The 20,316-nt window shown below is 48.4% G+C and overlaps 1 protein-coding gene across 2 annotated transcripts in view; it reads left to right on the top strand.

Moving 5' to 3' along the window:
* The window catches only part of Map2k5 (mitogen-activated protein kinase kinase 5), a 214,873-nt gene extending 194,557 nt beyond the window's left edge, over window positions 1-20,316 (top strand). For both annotated transcript variants that reach the window (XM_021172645.1, XM_029481666.2), the window contains one exon: window positions 19,894-20,316. In XM_021172645.1, the coding sequence (XP_021028304.1) occupies window positions 19,894-19,998 (105 nt within the window). In that variant the 3' untranslated portion in view covers window positions 19,999-20,316. The remainder of the gene's footprint in view (window positions 1-19,893) is intronic.

Here is a 20,316-nt window from a genome sequence, read left to right as displayed (position 1 = left end):
AAGGCAGCGCAGACATTTGGGTCTTCCGTCCTCTATTTAATTTTCAAGATTCGAATTAAACATCAGGCCCTGGTCTACGGAGAGACATTTGCTGGAGTGTGGACTAGTTTCTTCCTGTACCCTGCTTCCCACTCCTCTGCTCGCTTCGTATAAACGGTCACTGATTCTGAAGTTGCAGAATAGGAGCCCTTCATTTATTCGAGCAAAGGTTCCCCTGACACAAATAAAAATGGAATTTTCAAATGTAACCCGATTAACTCTTAATTGTACACCAATAGCCTGTGTTTGTCCTGGCTCCCTCGGAAGGCTTCAGTGCGACCTGCATCTCTGTCTAAAGTTGCGGGGGAGGGGGGATTCAATTAATAGCAGGACTTTCTAATTGTGGGATCGGTGTGGAGTTGACAAAATTTGTATAAATAGGGTACATTTTTCCACTTAAGAGGGCTGTGCTGAGACATTTTTTAATTGGATTTTCATGGTGATTGACAGCATTTGATTATGACAGTAACTTTATTTGGCTGGGATGCTTTAGCCTCTTGTTCAGATTTCCCATCAAAGCTCCTTTTCATCGTCTCAATCCCCGGCGGAGCAGCAGTCATTGTGGAGGAGCCTTTTAGCACCTTTGTGTGGCGCTCCCTGGTGATGATTGGGCCCAGCTGGTAGTAGATAGGAAAATGGGCCTTTCACAAAGAGGCTGCCGCTCCCGCCTCTGCGGCTTCAATAATTTTAAGAGCCCCCCAAACCTGTTGAGGATTAGAAGTGGCTTTAGATGTGAAATGAGTGTTAAGTATTAGTAATCGGGAGATTAGGGCCCCAGGGACCATGAGAGATAAACAACCGCAATTAGGGCAAATCTGCCGATGTAAACAAAATTTAGCAAAAGCAGATGCCCTCGCCATTTTGGGGATTGATTTGAGGGCACCGAGGAATCGATTTTTGTCTTGTTTACACTTGCAGACCCCTGTGATATACTGGAAGGCTAAATATTTCATACCGCCTGATTTTAGTTAATTTTTTTTCCAGTGCCTCACAGTAGGCGCCTCTCTTCTCACAGTGACCAGGCCTGAGTTTATTCGGCACTCACAGGGAGCAGCTAATTGTCTATGAAGGGCCCCCGTGTTTAAATGGGCTTGACAGGAATTTAAATTTTGTTTCAATCAACCCCTGTGCTCACAGCCTGCTCCAGTTTCTAATTTTTAAATTAAACATGATTTTTTTTTTAAGCCACAGCCTTGCCTCTGGAATGATCTCCCTCCAGCTTTCAGAAGACAGACAGGCAACCCCAGAAGCTGGCAGATGCTGGAAAGGTCTTTCTCCAGAGCCTGAGCTGGGCTCCTGAAAAGTGGGTTAAGCACTTGAGGCAGGCATGGCAGGCTGTCAGGGCCAGCAAGATTATAGCCTCCTGCGTGTGCCCAGGTGCGGGCTGTTTCATGAGCTTTCTTGGTTGTGGAGAGGCAAAGTGAAAATTTCAGTGAGCACACAGTGCCCCACCCAGCCTTGGGGGTGGGGGGCATCATGTGGCCCCTGGGTCCTGACTCAGGTCAGCTTGCAGCCCAGCAGAGATTAATCAGCCACTCACGAAGGAGCTGATGGTGTACCCAGCCCTCCTGTCTCCCCTTCCCTTGCCTCAGCCACTGGCAGTCTCTGGGTGCCTGGAGCACTGTCCTGTGCTATGCCACAGCCCACTCCCCAGTCACATGGGCAACTCTTTCTTACTGAGCCACCAGGATTCAGCTCCTGCTGTCTTCCAGGCCTGCTGCGGTTAAGAAGGGAGCTTTCTCTAGCATGTTACCCTTCACACCACTGTACCTGGTCACAGAGCAGATCGTGGTTCCTAGAGGACAGATCAAGTCCTATTTATCACCCTCTTTGTATCTTTAGCATCCAGCCTCGCCTGAGACCAACAGTCAGCAAATGTCTACCTACCGAGCTGAAATAATAGGAATTTATTTGATGGGTAAAATGAGTTCTGAGAGAAGAAAGGGTTTCCTTTGGCTCTGGGCATCTGGGGTGACTTTGTAAACAGAGTGGCCAATGGACCAGGCCTCACAGGACGGAGGTGAGGGGGGTCTCTATGTGCATTTATCACTATTTATGCACAAATGTGAAACTCAGCTTGGATCATAAGAGAGAGTACCATACTCCGATACCCACACTGGGCAAACTTGTTACCTTAGTTTGTTTCCTCAGAACCAACCTGACAGACATAAAAGAAATGGTTGCACAGAACATGTGACTGATGCATTCAGAAGAATTCTTATTTATATGTGTGTGATGAATTAAAAAATATGTATGTATTTATTGGCATAGGATTTCAGTCATAGCTCTTTAAGAGGCTGAGATGAAAGGAAGGCTATCTTGAGCCTACGGGTTTGAGGTAGCAGCTGGGACACATAGATCCTGGTTTATAAAATGAAATCTGAAAGAGAAATTATTCCAAGCCAGTGATATCTGTTTATGAACAAGAGCTATCGTCTCCCATCTCGTTTTACCTTCAGATGGACACTGTGGCTCTCTCTCTCTCTTATCTCCACTGTGATGTTGCATAAAGCAGGCTCAGAAAGGTTCACTACATACCCGGAGTCCGGGACTGAGCAAAGCCCTACATCAGAGCTGTGCCTCCCGCCCCTGTGTAGGAGGCATCGGGTTACTACTATGGTTTTGAGGACTGCAGGCAAGTGACTGTTCCAGAGCAGCAAAGTATAAATATTCCACAAAGAAATGAAGAAGACTGAATCGAGTGCCGTGCAACCCTGGCACGCTTTGCCTCGCTCACTGCCACAGCCCTGTCCCCTTTCATCTGCAGGGCCCTGAGTAAGAGCAGAAGGCTGTGCATGCTCAACCAAAGCCTGCTTGAAACCGGAACCTTAGTACAGACAGCACAACAAGGGGGGAGGCAGGAACACCAACCAACTGCTTACACCAGGTCTGCTAAGTAAGTGCTCATCTAAAGGGCAGCTGTGGACACTTTAAGGTTTTATTGTTCATTGGTTTTGGCAACCTATATCAAAAACTGAGGGTAGAGTTTGGCCTACTAGTTCTCTGGTCACAAGTTTCCCATGCTGTGGGTCCCAGGCACCATTATAGAAATAATTAGCTTTCAGGCACCTGGTTTCCCTCAGGGAAGCTTCCATGACCCAGCCAACTTTACTGAGCTCATACTATGTATATTTACAGATTAATGTGTCCAGAGTTTGGGTGGTGGACAGCACCGTGTCTGCGTTGCTTCTTAAACCCAGCCACCAAGCAAAGGGATCAAGCCCAAGAGCACTGCTTGAAGCAGATGACACTTCCCTGTGTCAAGGCTTCTCTGTGGAGGAAGCTTTGTGTTAGCTTTCAGTGGGACGTAGCTCCTGGTCTTGTGTCCTGAAGTGTGGGACCAGTGGCTGCAAGCCAGCCACTTGGGTTGCATGGCTGTGTGAGAGATCAGAAGGCAGGGTGCTGAGTTCAGACACTGTATCCTCTGCAGCAATCCCAGTAAAGGCTCTAAAGAGCTCTTAGCAGTCTCCGTTGGATAGATGAGTGCAACAACAAAAACCCTCTGGAGGGCTGGACAAGGTGGTGCACACCTGTAATCCCAGCACTTAGAAGAGATACAGAAAGGATCTGGAATTCAGGGTCACCATCAACAACACAGAGAGGTCCTGACCAGCTTGGGATACATGAGACCCTGTCGATGCCAACTGTGGCAAGAGCTTTGAGAGGCTTGTGAGCAAGAGAATGGGGCCACTCAGAATAGAGAGAAGAGAGTGCCCTCCCTCATGTTCATGAGACTAGCACCCCAATGAGCCAGTTTGGACATCCAAAGCAGGGTTCCCAGTATAGGCACCACCTCTAGGAAACTAGGGGAGCCCCAGCTGTTTAGCTAGCTCATGCCTTTACTTGTAAAATGGGAGAGGCGGGGCTGCCAATGTCACTTAGTTGGTAGAGCATCTGTCTAGCAAGCACAAGGCTCTAGGTTTGATTGCCAGCACAGCCTAAGCCGGGTGTGGTGGTATAGCCTGTAATCCCAGCACTCAGACAACGGAGGCAGGAGGATCAAAGAGGGTAGAGTTATCCAACCAAGGCTATGAAGCAAGCTCACAGCTAGCCTGAGTTACATGAGAACCTGTCTTGAAAATAATAATTACTGATAAATAATAAATGTTAATGGAAATGGTAACGCCCAAGTCACAGGTTCCAGCATGAGCTAGAGTTTATGGATGCACGCTTGTGAGCTCCTCGTCGTGTGACTTGCGTAGGTCTCACTCGTGCAGCCTGTTTGGGTTATGATGCGTACATCCAAGATTCTTGGGCATCTCCACTTTTAGCATCTTAGACTTGGAACAAGTTCAAGTGTGTGGGATGTTCGCAGCTAATGACCACTGGTTCGGTGGTCTCTCTGGTGTCTGCTCCAGTCAGCATTGAGATGTAATGGCCCTGTGCTTGGAGGGCACCACCAAGAGTAGCAGTGAAGTGTGTGTCTGTGTTTGTGAGTGCTGCTGTGGTGCAGCAAGAACGCCAGAGCTGTCAGTGCCCCCAGGAGCAGCTAAGGCACACCCACTGGTGATGTTTGGAGAAACGGGACAAGCCAGGCACTCCCTTCCTGAGTGGTGTATGGTGTCAGGTGGTGTGGCTGAGGAGCCACGGTGGTCAGGGAGGTGCTCAGCTCCACCTCAGACTCTCGGGGAGGAAAGTCCACCAAGTTCAGAAATTAGAACATGGTGGAGCAAGCAGAGAGAGAGCTCTTCTTTCCTGCCTACCTCAGTTTTACAAAGCATGACTGAGTGTGAGTGTGTGTGTGTGTGTGTGTGTGTGTGTTTGTATGTGCATGTGTGCACGCACGCACATGCACTCTCTCTCTCTCTCTCTCTCTCTCTCTCTCTCTCTTTCTCCCCCCCCCCCAACCCGCACTCAAGTGCATGTGGAGAGCAGACGTCAATGCTGGGTTTCATTTCTGAGGAGCTGTCAGCTTTGGTGTTCGTTTTAGTGTTCTGTGAACTTGACACAAGCTAGAGTCAGAGAGGAGGAAGCCTCAGTTGAGAAACTGCCTCTATAAGATCAGGCTATGGGCAAGCCTGTAGGGCATTTTCTTAATTAGTGATTGATGGGGATGGTCCCAGCCCATTGTAGGTAGAGCCATCCCTGGACCAGTGCTTTTGGCTTCTGTAAGAAAGCAGATATGAACAAACTTTGGAATCAAGCCAATAAGCAGTGTTCCTCCATGGCCTCTGCATCCTCCTGTCTCCAGGTTCCTGCCCTGCTTGAGTTCCTGTTCTGAGTTCCTTCAGTGATGAACAGTGGTGTGGAAGTGAAAGCCAAATAAACCCTTTCTTCCCCAAGCTGCTTTCATCATGGTGTTTCATCACAACAATGATAACCCTAAAAAAGACACTTGGATTTTGTTTGTCTTTCTTTTGAGACAGAATATCTCACTAGCCTGGGGCTCCACACCTCAGGGATCCATCTTCCTGTACCCGGCCTTGCCAGCGTTGGGGTCACAAGCACGTACCACACATCCAGTTCCGTCCTGGGGATGCAATGCTTGTCCGCACACTTGTGAGGGAAGCACTTTGCCAACTGAGCAATTTCTCTGGCCAAAGTGTCATTTTTAGATGAGATTTTTTGTTTGGTTGGTTTTGGTTTTTTGTTTTGTTTTGTTTTTCAAGACAGGGTTTCTCCTGGCTGTCCTCGAACTCAGAAATCCACCTGCCTCTGCCTCCCAAGTGCTGGGATTAAAGGCGTGCGCCACCACTGCCCGGCTGTTACTTGCTCAGCAATAGCCTGACATTAAGTAAGTGCTCAGTAAGCAGTAGCCACCTAATCGCAGTTACCTAACACTGCTGTTAGAGAGGTGAGAGGAGACAGTCCATGAAGAGAAAAGACACAGGCTGGTGAGGGCCCCACCTTGGCCAAAATAAAGACGATCTTGCAAACGTAGTGGGCAACATGAGCTGGGCTGCACCGACCCAACCTGGGAGGACCCTTCCAGAGTGGAGCAGTGAAGCAGGATGCCCGTTGGTTGTTCAGCAGAGGGGTGGCTGGACAGACAGTAGGTGGCCAGCAAAAGGGACGTCGGGCTGAGCTCTGCTGGCTGGAGTGGAGGATCATCAAGCAGAAACTGTCCTAACCATCTACCTCTTTCCAAAACCCCTTAGAGGTCTCTAACCACGAGAGCCAGGACCACACTGGAAGGCGGGAGCCTCCTGGCTGTTCGCCATTTGTCTCCCCATTCTTCCCAGCGTCCTTCCCCTCTGTCAGAGAACATCATTACTATGCTAATCTTGCTGGCCATCATTTTAACACTGACCCCTGCTAACCTGCCTTTGCAATTGCAGGGACTATGGCTGACTTCTCTAAAAGTAACCTTAAATTGTAGTCTTGTAAGAATTCCAAAGCTGTACCCTTCACTCCCTCATCTAATGAGGTTATGACCAAATGCTCATTATAATTGCTTTAGACTCCTTTTAATTTTCAAGCTTATTAATCATAAGAAGAGTTATTTAAAATTGCATAAATTAATCTTAGATTAAAAGCCCATCAAAGCCTGGAAACAATTAAGAATAAGTAGGATTTCCCTGGGGCAGCAAGTTTTATTTTAATATTGTAGTCAGGTGGATATCAGAACCTTGAAGTATGGTAGTGATTAATGTATGCAAAATTTAAATGAGATTTTTTTTAAATGGCAAGTCTAAATCACTTATTGACCTAACTGTAGGCTTTAGCCGCACTGTCTGTCATATGTTGCAACTGTTTACTAATCAACATTTTAATTACCGTGTGTGCTGGCAGACCCTAGGACAAACAAAACCAGCATCTCAGATTGTTGCCGCCAAGTCTCTTGCCCAAAGATATCAGGAAGATGAGAAGATGGAGGGATGAGGAGACCACTTAAATCCGCAGCATAGCAGGGGCTCCAGCAACACTGTCCCGCCTAACGTTGTCCTGGGCACCCTAAACACTCTATATGGTGTGTAGTCCTGGGTTCCTAGGTCTTCTCCTTGTTCATGTTAAGGCGGTAGGTGTTTCCAGAAAGAAATCGGATTGCACTTCAGGCAAAGTCAGAGAGCCCAACCTTGCCCAGTTTCCATGTTCTCCGCCCTCTGTCACTTGCCCAGTGATCCAGGAAATGCCGAGGAAGCTTCGTGCGTCAGGAAGAATTCCTCTATGTTATAAATGTTGGGTCTCTGTGGAAGGACAGTCAATAGGAGGGCCACCCAGAAGGAGCTGTGTAAAGAATCCTTGTGATCAGCTCACCTTTGATGTCTTGTGAAAGCTTTGCCATGGTCAGGAAGAAAGAGAAAGCTCTAGGTTCCCTGGTGCAATTCCCAAGCTGTCTGGTAAGTTGTGGCTAACCCTTCACCTAGTACACTGAGAAGCCAGTCTCCTCCTCCTCGGGCTTCATGTACACTCAGCATTCCATAAGGTGGATATGCTATGTTTAGTTAACCAGAACTCTGTCTCGGAACATGTTAGCTATTTCTGTATTTTTTGCTATAAGACCATGACTGGCAAGGTGACTCAGTGGGTACAAGTGACTGTTGTCAGGCCAGACAACCTGAGTTCAGTTCCCGGTACCCACATGGTATCAAAAGAGAACCAGCCCCAGCAGGTTGTCCTCTGAGCTCAACACCCATGCCATGGCACATACACATATTCATACATACATGCTTATATACATACACACATTTAATTTTTTAAGACAATGACTTTATGTACATTTTTAAGCCTGGATGTGTGAAGCCAGTTTTCCTATCCCATTTGATATAAATTATCAGCCTTTAATCTTTGCCATCTGATCAGTGATAAATATGTCTGTTGTTTGATTGGCATTTCTTTTATTAAGTATGAGAATAAATGAGTTGTGGGTTTGTTTGTTTTTTTTTTTTTTTGGAGTGTTTGGCCAGATTTTTGTTGTTGTTTTTTTGTTTGTTTGTTTGTTTGTTTGTTTTTTACATCATTTGCCACTTCTTTGCTGGGCTCTGTTACTTTCTTTCACACTTGAATTCCTTGGCATCCCAGACTGAGAAATGAGAAACGGATACACAGCTGCGAAGGCACCTTCCCACCCCTGTAAGTCTGTGTCCCTTTTAGGCAGTTTTCATACTACCAGAGGGTTCCTCTGTCATACACCTTGCTGAGCAGCACTGAGGCTGCGTAGCTACTGGCTGGGGTACACAGCCACACAGCCCTCTGCCTCTTTGTTCAATGTCTAACTTCCTTTTGTCAAAAAGTAGCCTTTGAAATTGCAAGGCAGAGCAGGGGCTGAACTTGCTTTAAAGCTGCCTGTAGACATCAGGAATATTTATTTTCTCTATTTGTTTTAAGCCTGGGAAGACTGTGTGGTTTTCTCAACACTGTCCTGATGGGGCCCTGACCAGCAAGCGTGCAATGCCCCTAGCCCTAATGTGCCATTAATGATAGGTTAATGTACAGTATAATGTTTTTGGGACTATGGGTTCATTACACTTCTGAGTGTGAGGTCTTTCCACAGAGCGCCCAAGGTCCCATTGCATTATATCATGCAATAAAAATACCCTTTCCATATCACACACTAATAAACTGTATTTGAAATGCTGTCTGAGGGCACTGCCGTCTTGTCTGTAAGCTGTCGGTGAGTGCAACAGTTGGATTCCCTGTTTCTATCTTGCACTTTTTTTTACATGGGCCACTGAGCCCAGGAGAAGTCAGCTGGCCTTGTTTTACACGGAGGACAAGTTGGTTCTTCGGGGTTGAGGCTCCGGGGCAGGGCTGCAGTCCAAGTGGAGATGGGCTTCATACCTGGAGAGCAGAGCCAGGTCAGCAAGTCAGGTTAAAACTGGATCATTTGGCTGCCATCAGAAATTATTTCCAAGCTTGTGCTTTTTAGAGATTTACCTCCAGTAAACAAAATGGCCTCAGAATCAAGGATGAGGCAAAATCGGTGTGTGCGTGTGCATGTGCATGTGTGTGAGACAGCCTTACTGTCCCTCCATTGACACAGTCTCTAGGGAACTTCTTTCTGCAGGCTGTGGGATGTGGTGAGATTTGATCCTGGAGCACTGCCATCACCACATCAAAGTGCAGGAGCTCTGCCTGTAAAAAAGTTAGCTTTTATTTATTCTGTTTGTTTTTTTTTTTTTTTTGTCTGTTTCTGTTTGTCTGTCTTTGTCTGTTTTAGTTATGTGACTCAGGGGCTCCTTATGCATCCCAGGCTGGCCTCAAACTCAGTCTTCCCTACTACCTCTAAGTGCTGAAGTCACAGGCATACGCCGTCATTACTTTCTGATGGGGACCTGGGAGATCACATGGGCCTTTGACCTGCTTTAAGTTACATGCTGCTGCATTCGCTGTGTTAGAACAAAAGGCCCAGGTCTGGAGCCTCTCCACTGCAAATCCCACTCCCACCTTGGCCAAATCACTTAACACGCCTGAGTCTAGGTTTCTCACAAATGGAACAGAATAACAGCGTGCTCTCAGCGACTTCCTGGGTAGCCGTGAGAATGAGCGCCTGTCCAGATGCCACTGCCCGCAAACAGGCTCTACAGAGCATGTGCAGGCCATGTCATCACCGAATAGCTACCTCAAGAGCAAAGGCAATGGAGGCAGAGAGGGCTCCTCATCTGGGACTCCAAGATGACCTGAGTAAGAGCACTTTACTCGGAGCCTGACAACCTGAGTTCAGTCTCTGGGACACACATGGGAGACAAAGAAAGCTGACTCTTGCAAGTTGACCTCTGCTGTTCACATACATGATGTAGCATGAGTAGAGTACTTATGCTCACAAGAATGAATGAATGAATGAATGAATGAATGACTAATAAAAATAGTTGTGACAAGGCCTTTGATCTTGCCCCTGGCCACAGGGAGCATGCTGTGACTGCAATGTAGACAGCGGTGTGGATTGCCCACCTCTTCTAGACAGCAGCGCAGCAAGCAGAGGGGCTGCGAGGTGGGGTAGTGCTCACCTGTTAGGGCAGCGGAGGTGGGGACCTGTGGGGATGTCTGTGTAAAGGCCTAAGATAGGGAAAGCAGGTTAAGACAGAGGAGCTGGGCTGAAGGGCTGACAATCTGGGGAACAAGATGACGTAATGCGGAGGGGACAGAGACTCGCCACCCCTCCCACAAAGCCACCTACACCTGGCTAGCAAAGTCCCCTTGACTGTTGGGGAGGAGAATATCTAGATTTCTAAGATAATTTGGCTTTCTTTTAGGGAGTACAAACCTTTTGTTTTTAGATGCAGGGTCTTTCAAACCTTTACTTAGGTAAACCTCTTAGGGGTTAAATCTGTCTTTGGGGCTACCAGGACTTGAAAAATGTTACCCTGTATCAAGAAAACCAGAAGTGACAAGTTCATTTAAAAAGCCTGGTTTGTCATTGTTTATCTAATTTTCAGAGTTGACACAGAAAATTAAACCAGCTGACACTCACCCTCCAGAGCCGCTCTGGCTCATTTCCCCGGCCCTCTCCACCTGACCTTGCCACCACAGAACGCTCTGAAGCCAAAATATAAAACTTCCCACTGAGTTTCTGAGCTCTTCTGCAGTTGTTCCAAGATTATGTCATTGGGTGTCATCTCTAATGTTATTAAAAAGCAAGATGAGGCTATAAATCTACTCTGAGAAATGTTTCTTTCTTTTTCCCTCCACCTTGAGCATAAATCTTAGGAGTGACCAAACTCGTCAGAGGAAGGAAGCCAAGAACAACTTGTGCCCTAAGTGCCCATAGGTCTCTACTGAAATTATAGGGTGGCCTGTGACATCACACATTTCTTTCTAGAGAATGTTCCAGAGAGGCCTAGAGGAAGTGATGTCTTTTGCAGTGCTTAAGATTGGTGTTCTAACACTCAGGTGGCAGAGTGGCTTTCCATCAGTGTCACTGGCGAATGAGGTGTTCGTCCCCCAGGAAGGCACCCAGCTAAGAGGGAGGGAAGGAGGGAGGGAAGAAAAGGGAAGAAAGAAGGAAGAAAAACAGAGAAAAGAGTAAAAAAAACTTCATGTCAGATTTTAAATGTATCATACACTCATTTCCTTTTAAATAGAGTCTACACAGCTGGACTTCCAGACTCGTCCATTTTTTATTCTTTAACCCCTTGGCTAGATCCTTGTCAGTGAGCCTCCTTGGCTTCTCCTTTGTTACCCTGTGTAGGGCCGTGCAGCCACGTGGTTGACCCCCAACCAGTGTTTCAGTTTCATTCTCATTATGTAGTTTTGCCAGTGGGTGCTGCTTCTTAGTGCTGGTCCCAGTCTCCCCTCTGAACTGCCTTTCCTTTCCTTCATCCTTTTGTATTTAACCATTTGTGTGTGTGTGTGTGTGTTTATGAGAGACAGAGACAGAGACAGAGAGACAGAGACAGAGAGAGCTTGAGATTGAAGACAGAGGGGCTGCACTTATTAAAATTAAGCCTTCAGGGTCTACAGATGTGGCACAGTAGAGAAAGTTCTGTGATGGGAGCTTGAAGACCTGAGTTCAGATCCCAGCACCCACATAGAAAGTGGGGATCACGGCCTGTGCCTCAGTAATCCCGGCACTGGGGAAACAAAGACAACAGATCCTTGGGCTCCCTGGCAGCCTTCTAGCCTTTCTCACTGCTGTGAGAGACCCTGGCCCAAAAATAAGAAGAAAAGCAATAGACGGCAACTTGTGGCCTCTGCACACGTGCTCTGTCTGTCTGTCTCTCTGTCTCTGTGTCTCTCTGTCTCTCTCTGTCTCTCTGTCTCTCTCTCTCTCTCTCTCTCTCTCTCTCTCTCTCACACACACACACACACACATTCCAAAAATAAAAGTAAGTTTTCAAGCCAAGATCATTGGGCTAATAGCCTTGAGGGACAGACCAAAGTCACATGTTCACATTTTAGTTTAACTTTCAGACCCATAATCTAAGATAGGAGTGTGACATTATAGTGCTCATAGATTGCAAAGTACCTATAGACCTGGAAGCAAGCAGTCCCACTACGTAGAAAATAAACAATAAATAATATTTTATATACATTGTGAAAAACAATATGATCCTTTGCTCTTAAGTTATAAATGAGGGTGGATGTCAAATTGTTGTCATGATGTCATTTTCTTTTTTTTTTGTTTTGTTTTGTTTTTGTTTTTGTTTGTTTGTTTGTTTGTTTTAATTTTTAATATTTTTATTACATATTTTCCTCAATTACATTTCCAATGCTATCCCAAAAGTCCCCCATAGCGCCCCCCACTTCCCTACCCACCCATTCCCATTCTTTTGGCCCTGGCATTCCCCTATATTGGGGCATATAAAGTTTGCAAGTCCAATGGGCCTCTCTTTCCATTGATGGCTGACTAGGCCATCTTTCGATACATATGCAGCTAGAGACAAGAGCTCCGGGGTTCTGGTTAGTACATCATGTTGTTCCAACAATAGGGTTGCAGATCCCTTTAGCTCCTTGGGTACTTTCTCTAGCTTCTCCATTGGGAGCCCTGTGATACATCCAATAGCTGACTGTGAACATCCACTCCTGTGTTTGCTAGGCCCCGGCATCGTCTCACAAGAGACAGCTATATTTGGGTCCTTTCAGCAAAATCTTGCTACTGTATGCAATGGTGTCAGCGTTTAGAAGCTGATTATGGGATGGATCCCTGGATACAGCAGTCTCTAAATGGTCCATCCTTTCATCACAGCTACGAACTTTGTCTCTGTAACTCCTTCCCTGGGTGTTTTGTTCCCAATTCTAAGAAGGGGCACAGTGTCCACACTTTGGTCTTCATTCTTCTTGAGTTTCATGCATTTAGCAAATTGTATCTTATATCTTGATGATGTCATTTTCTGAGAGCACCAAATAACCACGTGCTACAAGGGTTAGGGGTGTAGCTCAGTGGGCAGAAGACCTGCCCACACGTGTGAGCCCTGAGTTCCGTCCCCAGCACAATAAAGCTCCAGAGCACAGTGGTCCATGCCTGTCAGCCCAGCACAGGGGAACAGGAGACAGGAGCTGCACGAAGTCAGGGTTGTCTTTGGCTATGTAGAAAGTACAGACGAGCTGGGCTAAGTGAGGCCCTGTCTAAAATGAGAGAGAGAATGAGTGCACCACAGAGAAAGTTGCAGGGCTCTGAAGCCCTGGCTCAGCTCCAGCCAGTGCACCCTCCCCCACCCCAGCACCTTCACAGGGACCTTGGCCGAATCCAAGTCTCCTGGAAAAGCAAAACACGACACTTATAACCAAGTCACCCATCTGCCTTCCTCAACAGTGAGGCAGGCTCACTGAAGGTGACTTGTAACCAAGCAAAGTGTGACCCCCTCCATCATTCATCCTGAACATAACCAGCCACACCACCTCGGAACACATAGTTCACCCACTCACAGCCACACAAAGTCCATCTCAGGCTTCTGTCTATTTCATTTCCTTCAGTGCTACCTTGCCGAGCACAGCAAATCAATAACAGAATAGCTAAGGATTACAAATTCCTGCATTGTAGTTTAGAAAGTACTGCTCAAGGCTAACAGTGGGTTCTGTTGATGGTTTTTATTTGCTGCTGAGCCATAAAATGATCCTAACTTTCTACCAGTTTGCTGCTGCTGCTGCTGCTGCTGCTGCTGCTGCTGCTGCTGCTGCTCTGCTGCTCTGCTGCTGCTGCTCTTCCTCCTCCTCCTCCCTCCTCTTCCTTCTCCTCTTCATCTTCTTCCTCCTCCTCTTTTGTGGACAGACTTTTTGTGGAGAAGGGAGCACAAGTATATAGTTTTGAATGGAAAATATAACTGATCATTTTCTTTTCTTTCTTTATGACAGGATATTATTATGTAACCCTGGATAGCCTGGAACTTACCATGTAGAATAAGCTGGCCTCAAACTCATAGAGATCCAACCGTCTCTGCCTCCCCAATACTGTGATTAAAGGCGCGCACCACCACACCCAGAAACTGATTGCATTTAATCCTTTGTATTACATGCAAGGTCTGATGACTTGAGCCTTTCTTGCTCTTTTTTTAAAGGTTTAGCTTTCTTATTGTTAATTATGTTCGTTGGAGGTATGCTGGCATGTACACCTGAGTGCAGGGCCCACAAGGGCCAGAGGAATTGGCTGTCCCTGGAGCTGGAGGTCCAGGTAGCTGTGAGCTGCCTGGGAACCCATGGCATGCTGATGTAATAGTCTGAAGGAGACACACACACACACAGCCCAGTGTGAATCCTCAAAAGCCCTGTGGGACCATAGTGACAGACAGTAAAAGGACAACCAAATGTTGTCTGCTTTTGTTTCAGCCTTGTGACCTGTTTACAGTTTGCTTCTTCTTCTAAACTAGAAAGGCTGTTAGCAAGGTGAGATCTAAGCAGATAGCAGCCTGCTTAATGGGACACTTCTAGAAATAAGACAAGACTGTGGCTTTGGAAAGTTCAGAGTGTGGTTGTAGGGCTGGGAACCCATGTGTGGCCAGCTCTGGGAAATGTGTTCATCAGTATTACATCTCAGGATGGATGTAAGGAAGGCGTGTGGGGACCTTGTCCATCACTTCCACCCTCCGCTCACACACCCATCCTTGCCTCTCGGTCATACCCATGGAATAGCTCTCTCCATGTGTCTGTCTGTCTCGCTCCCTCCCTCTCCTTCATCTTCGCTTTCTCCCACTTTCATGCCTGGCAGTAACCTCACTAAGTTAACCAGGCTGGCCATATACTCACTCTGTAACCCAGACATGCTTTGAGCTTGTGATCTCCCTGCTTCATTCTCCCAAAAAGCTGGGATTATAAGCCTGTGCTTACAGACCTGGTCCTAACATAGGCAGCTCACAACCACCTGTAACTCCACCTCCACTGGGTCAGACGCCCTCTCCTGGCCTCCACAGGCACTGCACACATGATGTATACATACCCACACGTAGACATACATACACATATGAAATTGAAATCAAATTCACTTTAAAATGTTTAAAGGAATAGCAGAAAAGTTTTATTGTAAGACCTAGCCACTGACAGTATGCACCAAGTGTTTACATAAAGTTCTTGTGATGAACATAGAGTACAGATGTGCTTCACAGAGCTTTATGGCCATGCTCTCAGACAGTCCCCGCCCCATGTGTCAGCTGGCCGCCATGTGCCTAGGCTCATGGTATACTACCAGGATTTTATATTCACGTCCAGTCAGAGTAGGACACCACAGCCCTGTGTGTTTTCAGATTGCCAGTGCACCACACGGCCACACAGGTCTGAAGTCAGTAGCAGTTGCAACAGATGGAACAGGTTCACCAGCTTTGCCCCTAAGACCTGCAAAAATCATCATAACACAAGGTCTTCATGGTGGTCCTGTGGATTGAGCACAGCTGAGCACACGGTATAAGGTTTTTAACATACAGACTAAAGTATCCCTTAACAGGACTGTGATGGAACGCCTCGCTCCTCATGGGTCTGAGTTCATGTAGATCCTAACAGCCCTGACTCAGACTGAGAGGGGAGGTGGGATCCTTCAGGAAGATGCCTGTAACCCCCCAACAAACCTCACAGACCCTTTCCAGACACTCCGACCACCCTTACAGGCACCTGTCTGGGCCCTGCGTGGCCCCATCCAGCAGGCTTCCAAAGCTTGTTGTACTCTGCTAATTTGGGCTATGAATAAGAGGCCTAGGCCAGCCTTGCCTGTGTACACAGGAGCTAAGATGTCCCCGCCCACCTAGTGTGGCTGGTGGGGAAGGGGTGGGTGAGGCCTGGATCCACCCCAACCTAAGCACAGGCTTTAGGGAGATGGAGCCAGCCAGGGGTGCTGGGGTACTTTGTGACAAGGGTACTTTGTACCTGTAGCATAGTATGCCACAGCAAGGGTACCAGAAGGAGCCCTAGAAAGGACAGGACAGACAGGCTCCACTGAGAGAGTGCTGGGGGCTGCTGCTGCTGCTGCTGCTGCTGCTGCTACCAGCCAGTTTCTGATGGTTCTTCTGCCCCGGCCTCCAGCTCTGGGCCCAGTCACTCTGAGATCCAGAGAGGCTGACCTCAGCCGGCAGATGGCATCTGTCCTCCACGCTTTGAGGCCAGCCTTTCCTGCAGGCAGGTGCCATGCCTTCCACCCCATTCCAGATCAACAAGAAAGTTGTGTGATCCTGGGGTTGGGCACTGGAGTCAGTGGACAGAAAGGTTCAGCTCTGTGTCCTTAATCTTGTGTAAGATGGGAATGATGTTTATAATGCACAGTGTCATTGATTGCCACTGCCTGGCACACAAGTCTCAGTGAGGAGGACATGAGTGAGCTCTTACCCACACTGAGTCAGTGTGCCTGTGCACGTACAATACTCTCTAAACAAATAGGACAAAACTGGCTGTGCCCACCTCAAGGAGCAGCAGCAAACAGGCAGGCAGCATGGAGAAAGGATGTCCTGCTCTTAAACCACCCTTGCTCTCTCTCCTTGCCCCGGTCCAGAGTTTCTGAAGCCTTGGTATAGGAAAGTTCAAGTTGGCTGTGTACGGATGCAGAACAGCCAGTGCCTGTACACAGAGGCTTGGTGGGTAGGGATGGACATTTAGGTTGCACACACACATGCATCTCTTTCCCATACCACAAGCACTGTGCGGAGTCCTGTTGTGAATCAGACATCGTACCAGGCCCTGCAGCCCAGATACAAGTTCAGTTCAAATGTGTGGTGTTCCTTAGCAACTTTACACAGAAAAAAGGTGGGGACCACAAAGGGCAAACTCTTAAATGACATGAAACTCAGATCCCAACTAATGGCAGACAGGGAGGCTATCACTGAGCACTGGACTTGGAGAGCAGCTGCTGGGTCTCAGGCAGCACCCATCATGGTAGCCAGGCTTGGAGCCCCAGTCTTGCCACACAACAGCCACACCTGTGCCTTTTAAAGAAGGCTCATCAGGGCCTGCTCTCTCTCCTGCAGGAAAGCATCTTACTGCAGTAGATATTCGAGCAAGAAACAGAGCCATCACCTAAAAGCTGGAACATCAGAGACCAGGAGCAGGCTGGGGAGGGGAGAGAAGGGGAGGGGATGCAGGGGATGGCATGGCTCTTCCTCCTGACAGAGCAGTTGTTGCCAGTGCTTCCTCCTCCTCCTCTTCCTCCTCCCCTCCCCCTCTCCCCTCCTCATCTCCTCTCTTCTTCCTCCTCCTCCTCCTCCCCCTCCCCCTCCCCTTTCTCCTCCTCTCTCTCTCTCTTCCTCATCTTCCTCTTTGGAGGGTGTCTGTGGCAGATGATGCTCACTCCACTGACTCACTTTTGGACACAGCCCTGATCTTTTGCCTTCATTACACCTTTATCCACTGTGCCAAGTATGTGTTGTGGAAGACTGAAGCCTCTGCCAATTTAGTTGTTGCATTTGGCCTTGTGATCTCTCACAGGAAATGAGAGTTCCCACTGCCTGTTGAGGAAGCCAGCAAGAAGCTGCCCAGCTTCTGCCAAGCTCTGCAGACAGGGCTGCTGGAACGCTTTGTGCATGTCTCCTGCAGTTCACTCCCTTATCTGCCTCTCAGATACCTGCCCAAAAGCAGGCAATGAAGACTGGGGACAAAACCTCTCTTTTTTGTGTGGTGATCTAAGTTACCTCATCAGGGGTACACAAGAGATGGAGTCAGCCCCCAGGCACGGGTCAGGAAAGGCACGCCTCCACAGAACCTGGAGGTCAGCAACCTGGTGATCCATCCACTTCCCAACTATCCCAGGGCACTAGGCAGTGCTGTCCACTGTGCAGCCGTCAGCCCTTCCTGGACTGAGCAGGATGCCTCCACTCCCCTCCTCAGTTCCACTCTGCCTGTTCTCAGACAGATGATAACCGTGATGGAGCATATGGCCCCAAAGTCACCCAGCATTCTGTGAAAGTGACACTGTGGTACTCTGGGCTGGGGGAGGGGCCCGTCCTCCAGAGCACAGCTTATGTCTTTGTTCTTCAGAAGGCCACAGGGTCACTCTCCCAAATCTGGAAAAAACATGCACAGGAATTCAAGAAGAGGACTATCTATCTAGGCAGCCATGTGAAAGCAGGCAGAGGGCTGGGCTAGTACAAGCCGGAAGCATATGGAAGCCAAAATGGAGTGCCTCTTGTTCAACTCCCACCCAGACCTGTGCCACACGGAGCCCCCCAGCAGCCTGGCTTCTGCAGCCCTTTGTTGGGGTCCTACACTCATGTCTGGAACCCCAACAGATTGCAGTGAGGAACAATAGGTACCCAGCTGGCTTTAAATGTAGGCCTGGGTCCCCAGGCTGGAGAGGCAGGGTAGTGTTCCTCCCTTCCCACCCCCAAGCTCCACCTGGTCCTCACAGAGCCTGGTAAGTGCTGGGGTCAGAACACAGTAGATCCACGCCTCTCTTAGCCATGGCCATGTGGTGAGGCTAATGCTGGCCACTGGGATGTCTAGAACATATTCCCGGGGCCTGACTATTCGTCAGAGCCACAGATCATAGCCAGGTATACCAGCAAAGTAGCTCAAAGCCCTGTGAACCAGCAGGGACAGAGAGTCTGAGAGAGGCTCAGAAAAACAGGAGTGGGGAACAGGAAAGAAGGCAGATGGAGAGGAAAAGAAGCAGGAGCTGGGGTGGACATCAGGGGTTGTCCATCTCCCCACCCCCTTGCTCAGTTTCTGTGACTCTCCAGAGCCTGATTTTCATGGAGGCTACAAAGTTTCTGCTGAAAGTCTTGGTGAGTGGAACAATGCTTTCTAGCCTCCTTCCCTGCTGATGCCCTGACAGCTCTGTGGCTTGTCCCTGATTGCTTCTGGCCTTCCCTGGAAGCTCCCAGACACCCTCAGATCGGGAATGATGATCTTAGTGCTTCAGAACAGAGGGGAGGCTGCTGGATAAATATAACCTGGCCTGGCTGTGGGCTTAAGTAGGTTAGAACTGGAGATGAATTATGTGGAAACAAAACTGGCCCCTCTGAAGTCCCTGAACTGCCTCAGCCCTAGGCCCTCCTCTTGACAGCTGCCTCCTCCTAGAGCCCACCCGGTGTCTGTCCTTCATATGCAGACTGATTCACTTACAGGGGAGCAGGAGACAAAGGAGGAAACTAACAGGGACTGACAACACCTCTGACAAGATGATCCTTTGCTCTCTGGGCAGCAACTGAGCCGGAAACCTGGCCACCCAGGGGCCAGGCCTTAGCCCAGTAGCTATGGCTCGAAACTGAGCAGAGAACCTCAGCTACCTAGGCTGGGAAATGGGACTGAGCCTGCCTTTCTTTTAGCACAAGTTTGTGTGTGGTGGTGGTGATGGTGTGGGTGTGTGGGGAGGTGTGGTGTGGTATGTCTGGTATGTTATATGTAGTGTGGTATATGTGTATGTACCAGTGCGTGTGTTGTATGTGTGTGTGTGTGTAGATCAGAGGACAACTTTCCAGAGTCAGTTCTCTACTAATACCACATGTGTCCCAGAGATCAAACGCAGGTCCTCCCGCCTGTCTTCAAGCACTGTTACCTGCTGAAACATCACAAATACCCTAGCCTGCCTTCTTACCATGTATGGTTACTGGAAAAAAGAAATCAGGTTCAGGCTAAAGCACATCTTGGAATACAAACTGAGCTGCCTAGCTATTGTTTTGTTTGTCTGTCTGTTGTTGCTGTTGTTGTTTGTTTTGTTTTGTTTTGCTGGGTTGGGTTTTGTCTGTTGGTTGGTTTGGTTTTGGTTTTTGTGAAACAGGGCTTCTCTTGTGTGTAACCCTGACTGCCCTGTCTGTCCTTGAACTCCCAGAGATCTGTCTGCCTCTGCCTCTCGGATTAAAGGCATTCTCTACCACTGCCCAGCGTCTGTCTGCATCTGTCTGTCTGTCTTTTTATAACAAGATCTTAAGTAGCTTAGGCTAGCTGTCTATAATCTTGAGTTCTGGGATCACAGCCATTCACACACCAGCACACCTGGCTTATAAGGTGCTGAGGATCAAACCCAGGTCTTTGCATAAGCTAGGTAAGTGCTCTGCCGACTGAGCCCCACCCTCAGCTCCAGGCCCCTGACCTGAGGACCACTGTCACACCGACTGCTTCTCCCCACAGGGTCACCCATTCATCGTGCAGTTCAATGATGGAAACTCCACTGTGGTGTCCATGTGGGTGTGCCGAGCTCTAGAGGAGAGGCGGAGCCAGCAGGGACCCCCATGAGACCTCAGCAGGACACTGACCACTGAGGACCAGTCATCATGATACAGCAAGCCGTGACCCCTCTGTCTGCTGTACTGGCCCAGCCTCCTGCTTACACCTCCTGCCCTACCTAGGGAGCCCTCCAGAGGGCCAGCCTCTGCTGAGCTGGGGAAGTGGGCACTGACTAAGGCAGGTGGAGATGGTGCAGGGCGGGGTGATGAGGTTATAAAACTATGGAACCTCCTCTGGCCCCACCCCCTTATCTTTCCCTACTGTTCACTGTAAAGGGTCAGGCCCTATCAGCAGCACTGATGGGAATAAAAGTATTCTTGCTTTGGA

The sequence above is a fragment of the Mus caroli genome, unplaced genomic scaffold (genome assembly GCF_978045245.1).
Source record: "Mus caroli unplaced genomic scaffold, Mus_caroli_1 scaffold_11, whole genome shotgun sequence".
In the NCBI taxonomy this organism is placed as follows: Eukaryota; Metazoa; Chordata; class Mammalia; order Rodentia; family Muridae; genus Mus; species Mus caroli.
Note: the sequence above shows the minus strand (reverse complement) of the source record. Positions and strands in the feature narration are given on the sequence as shown.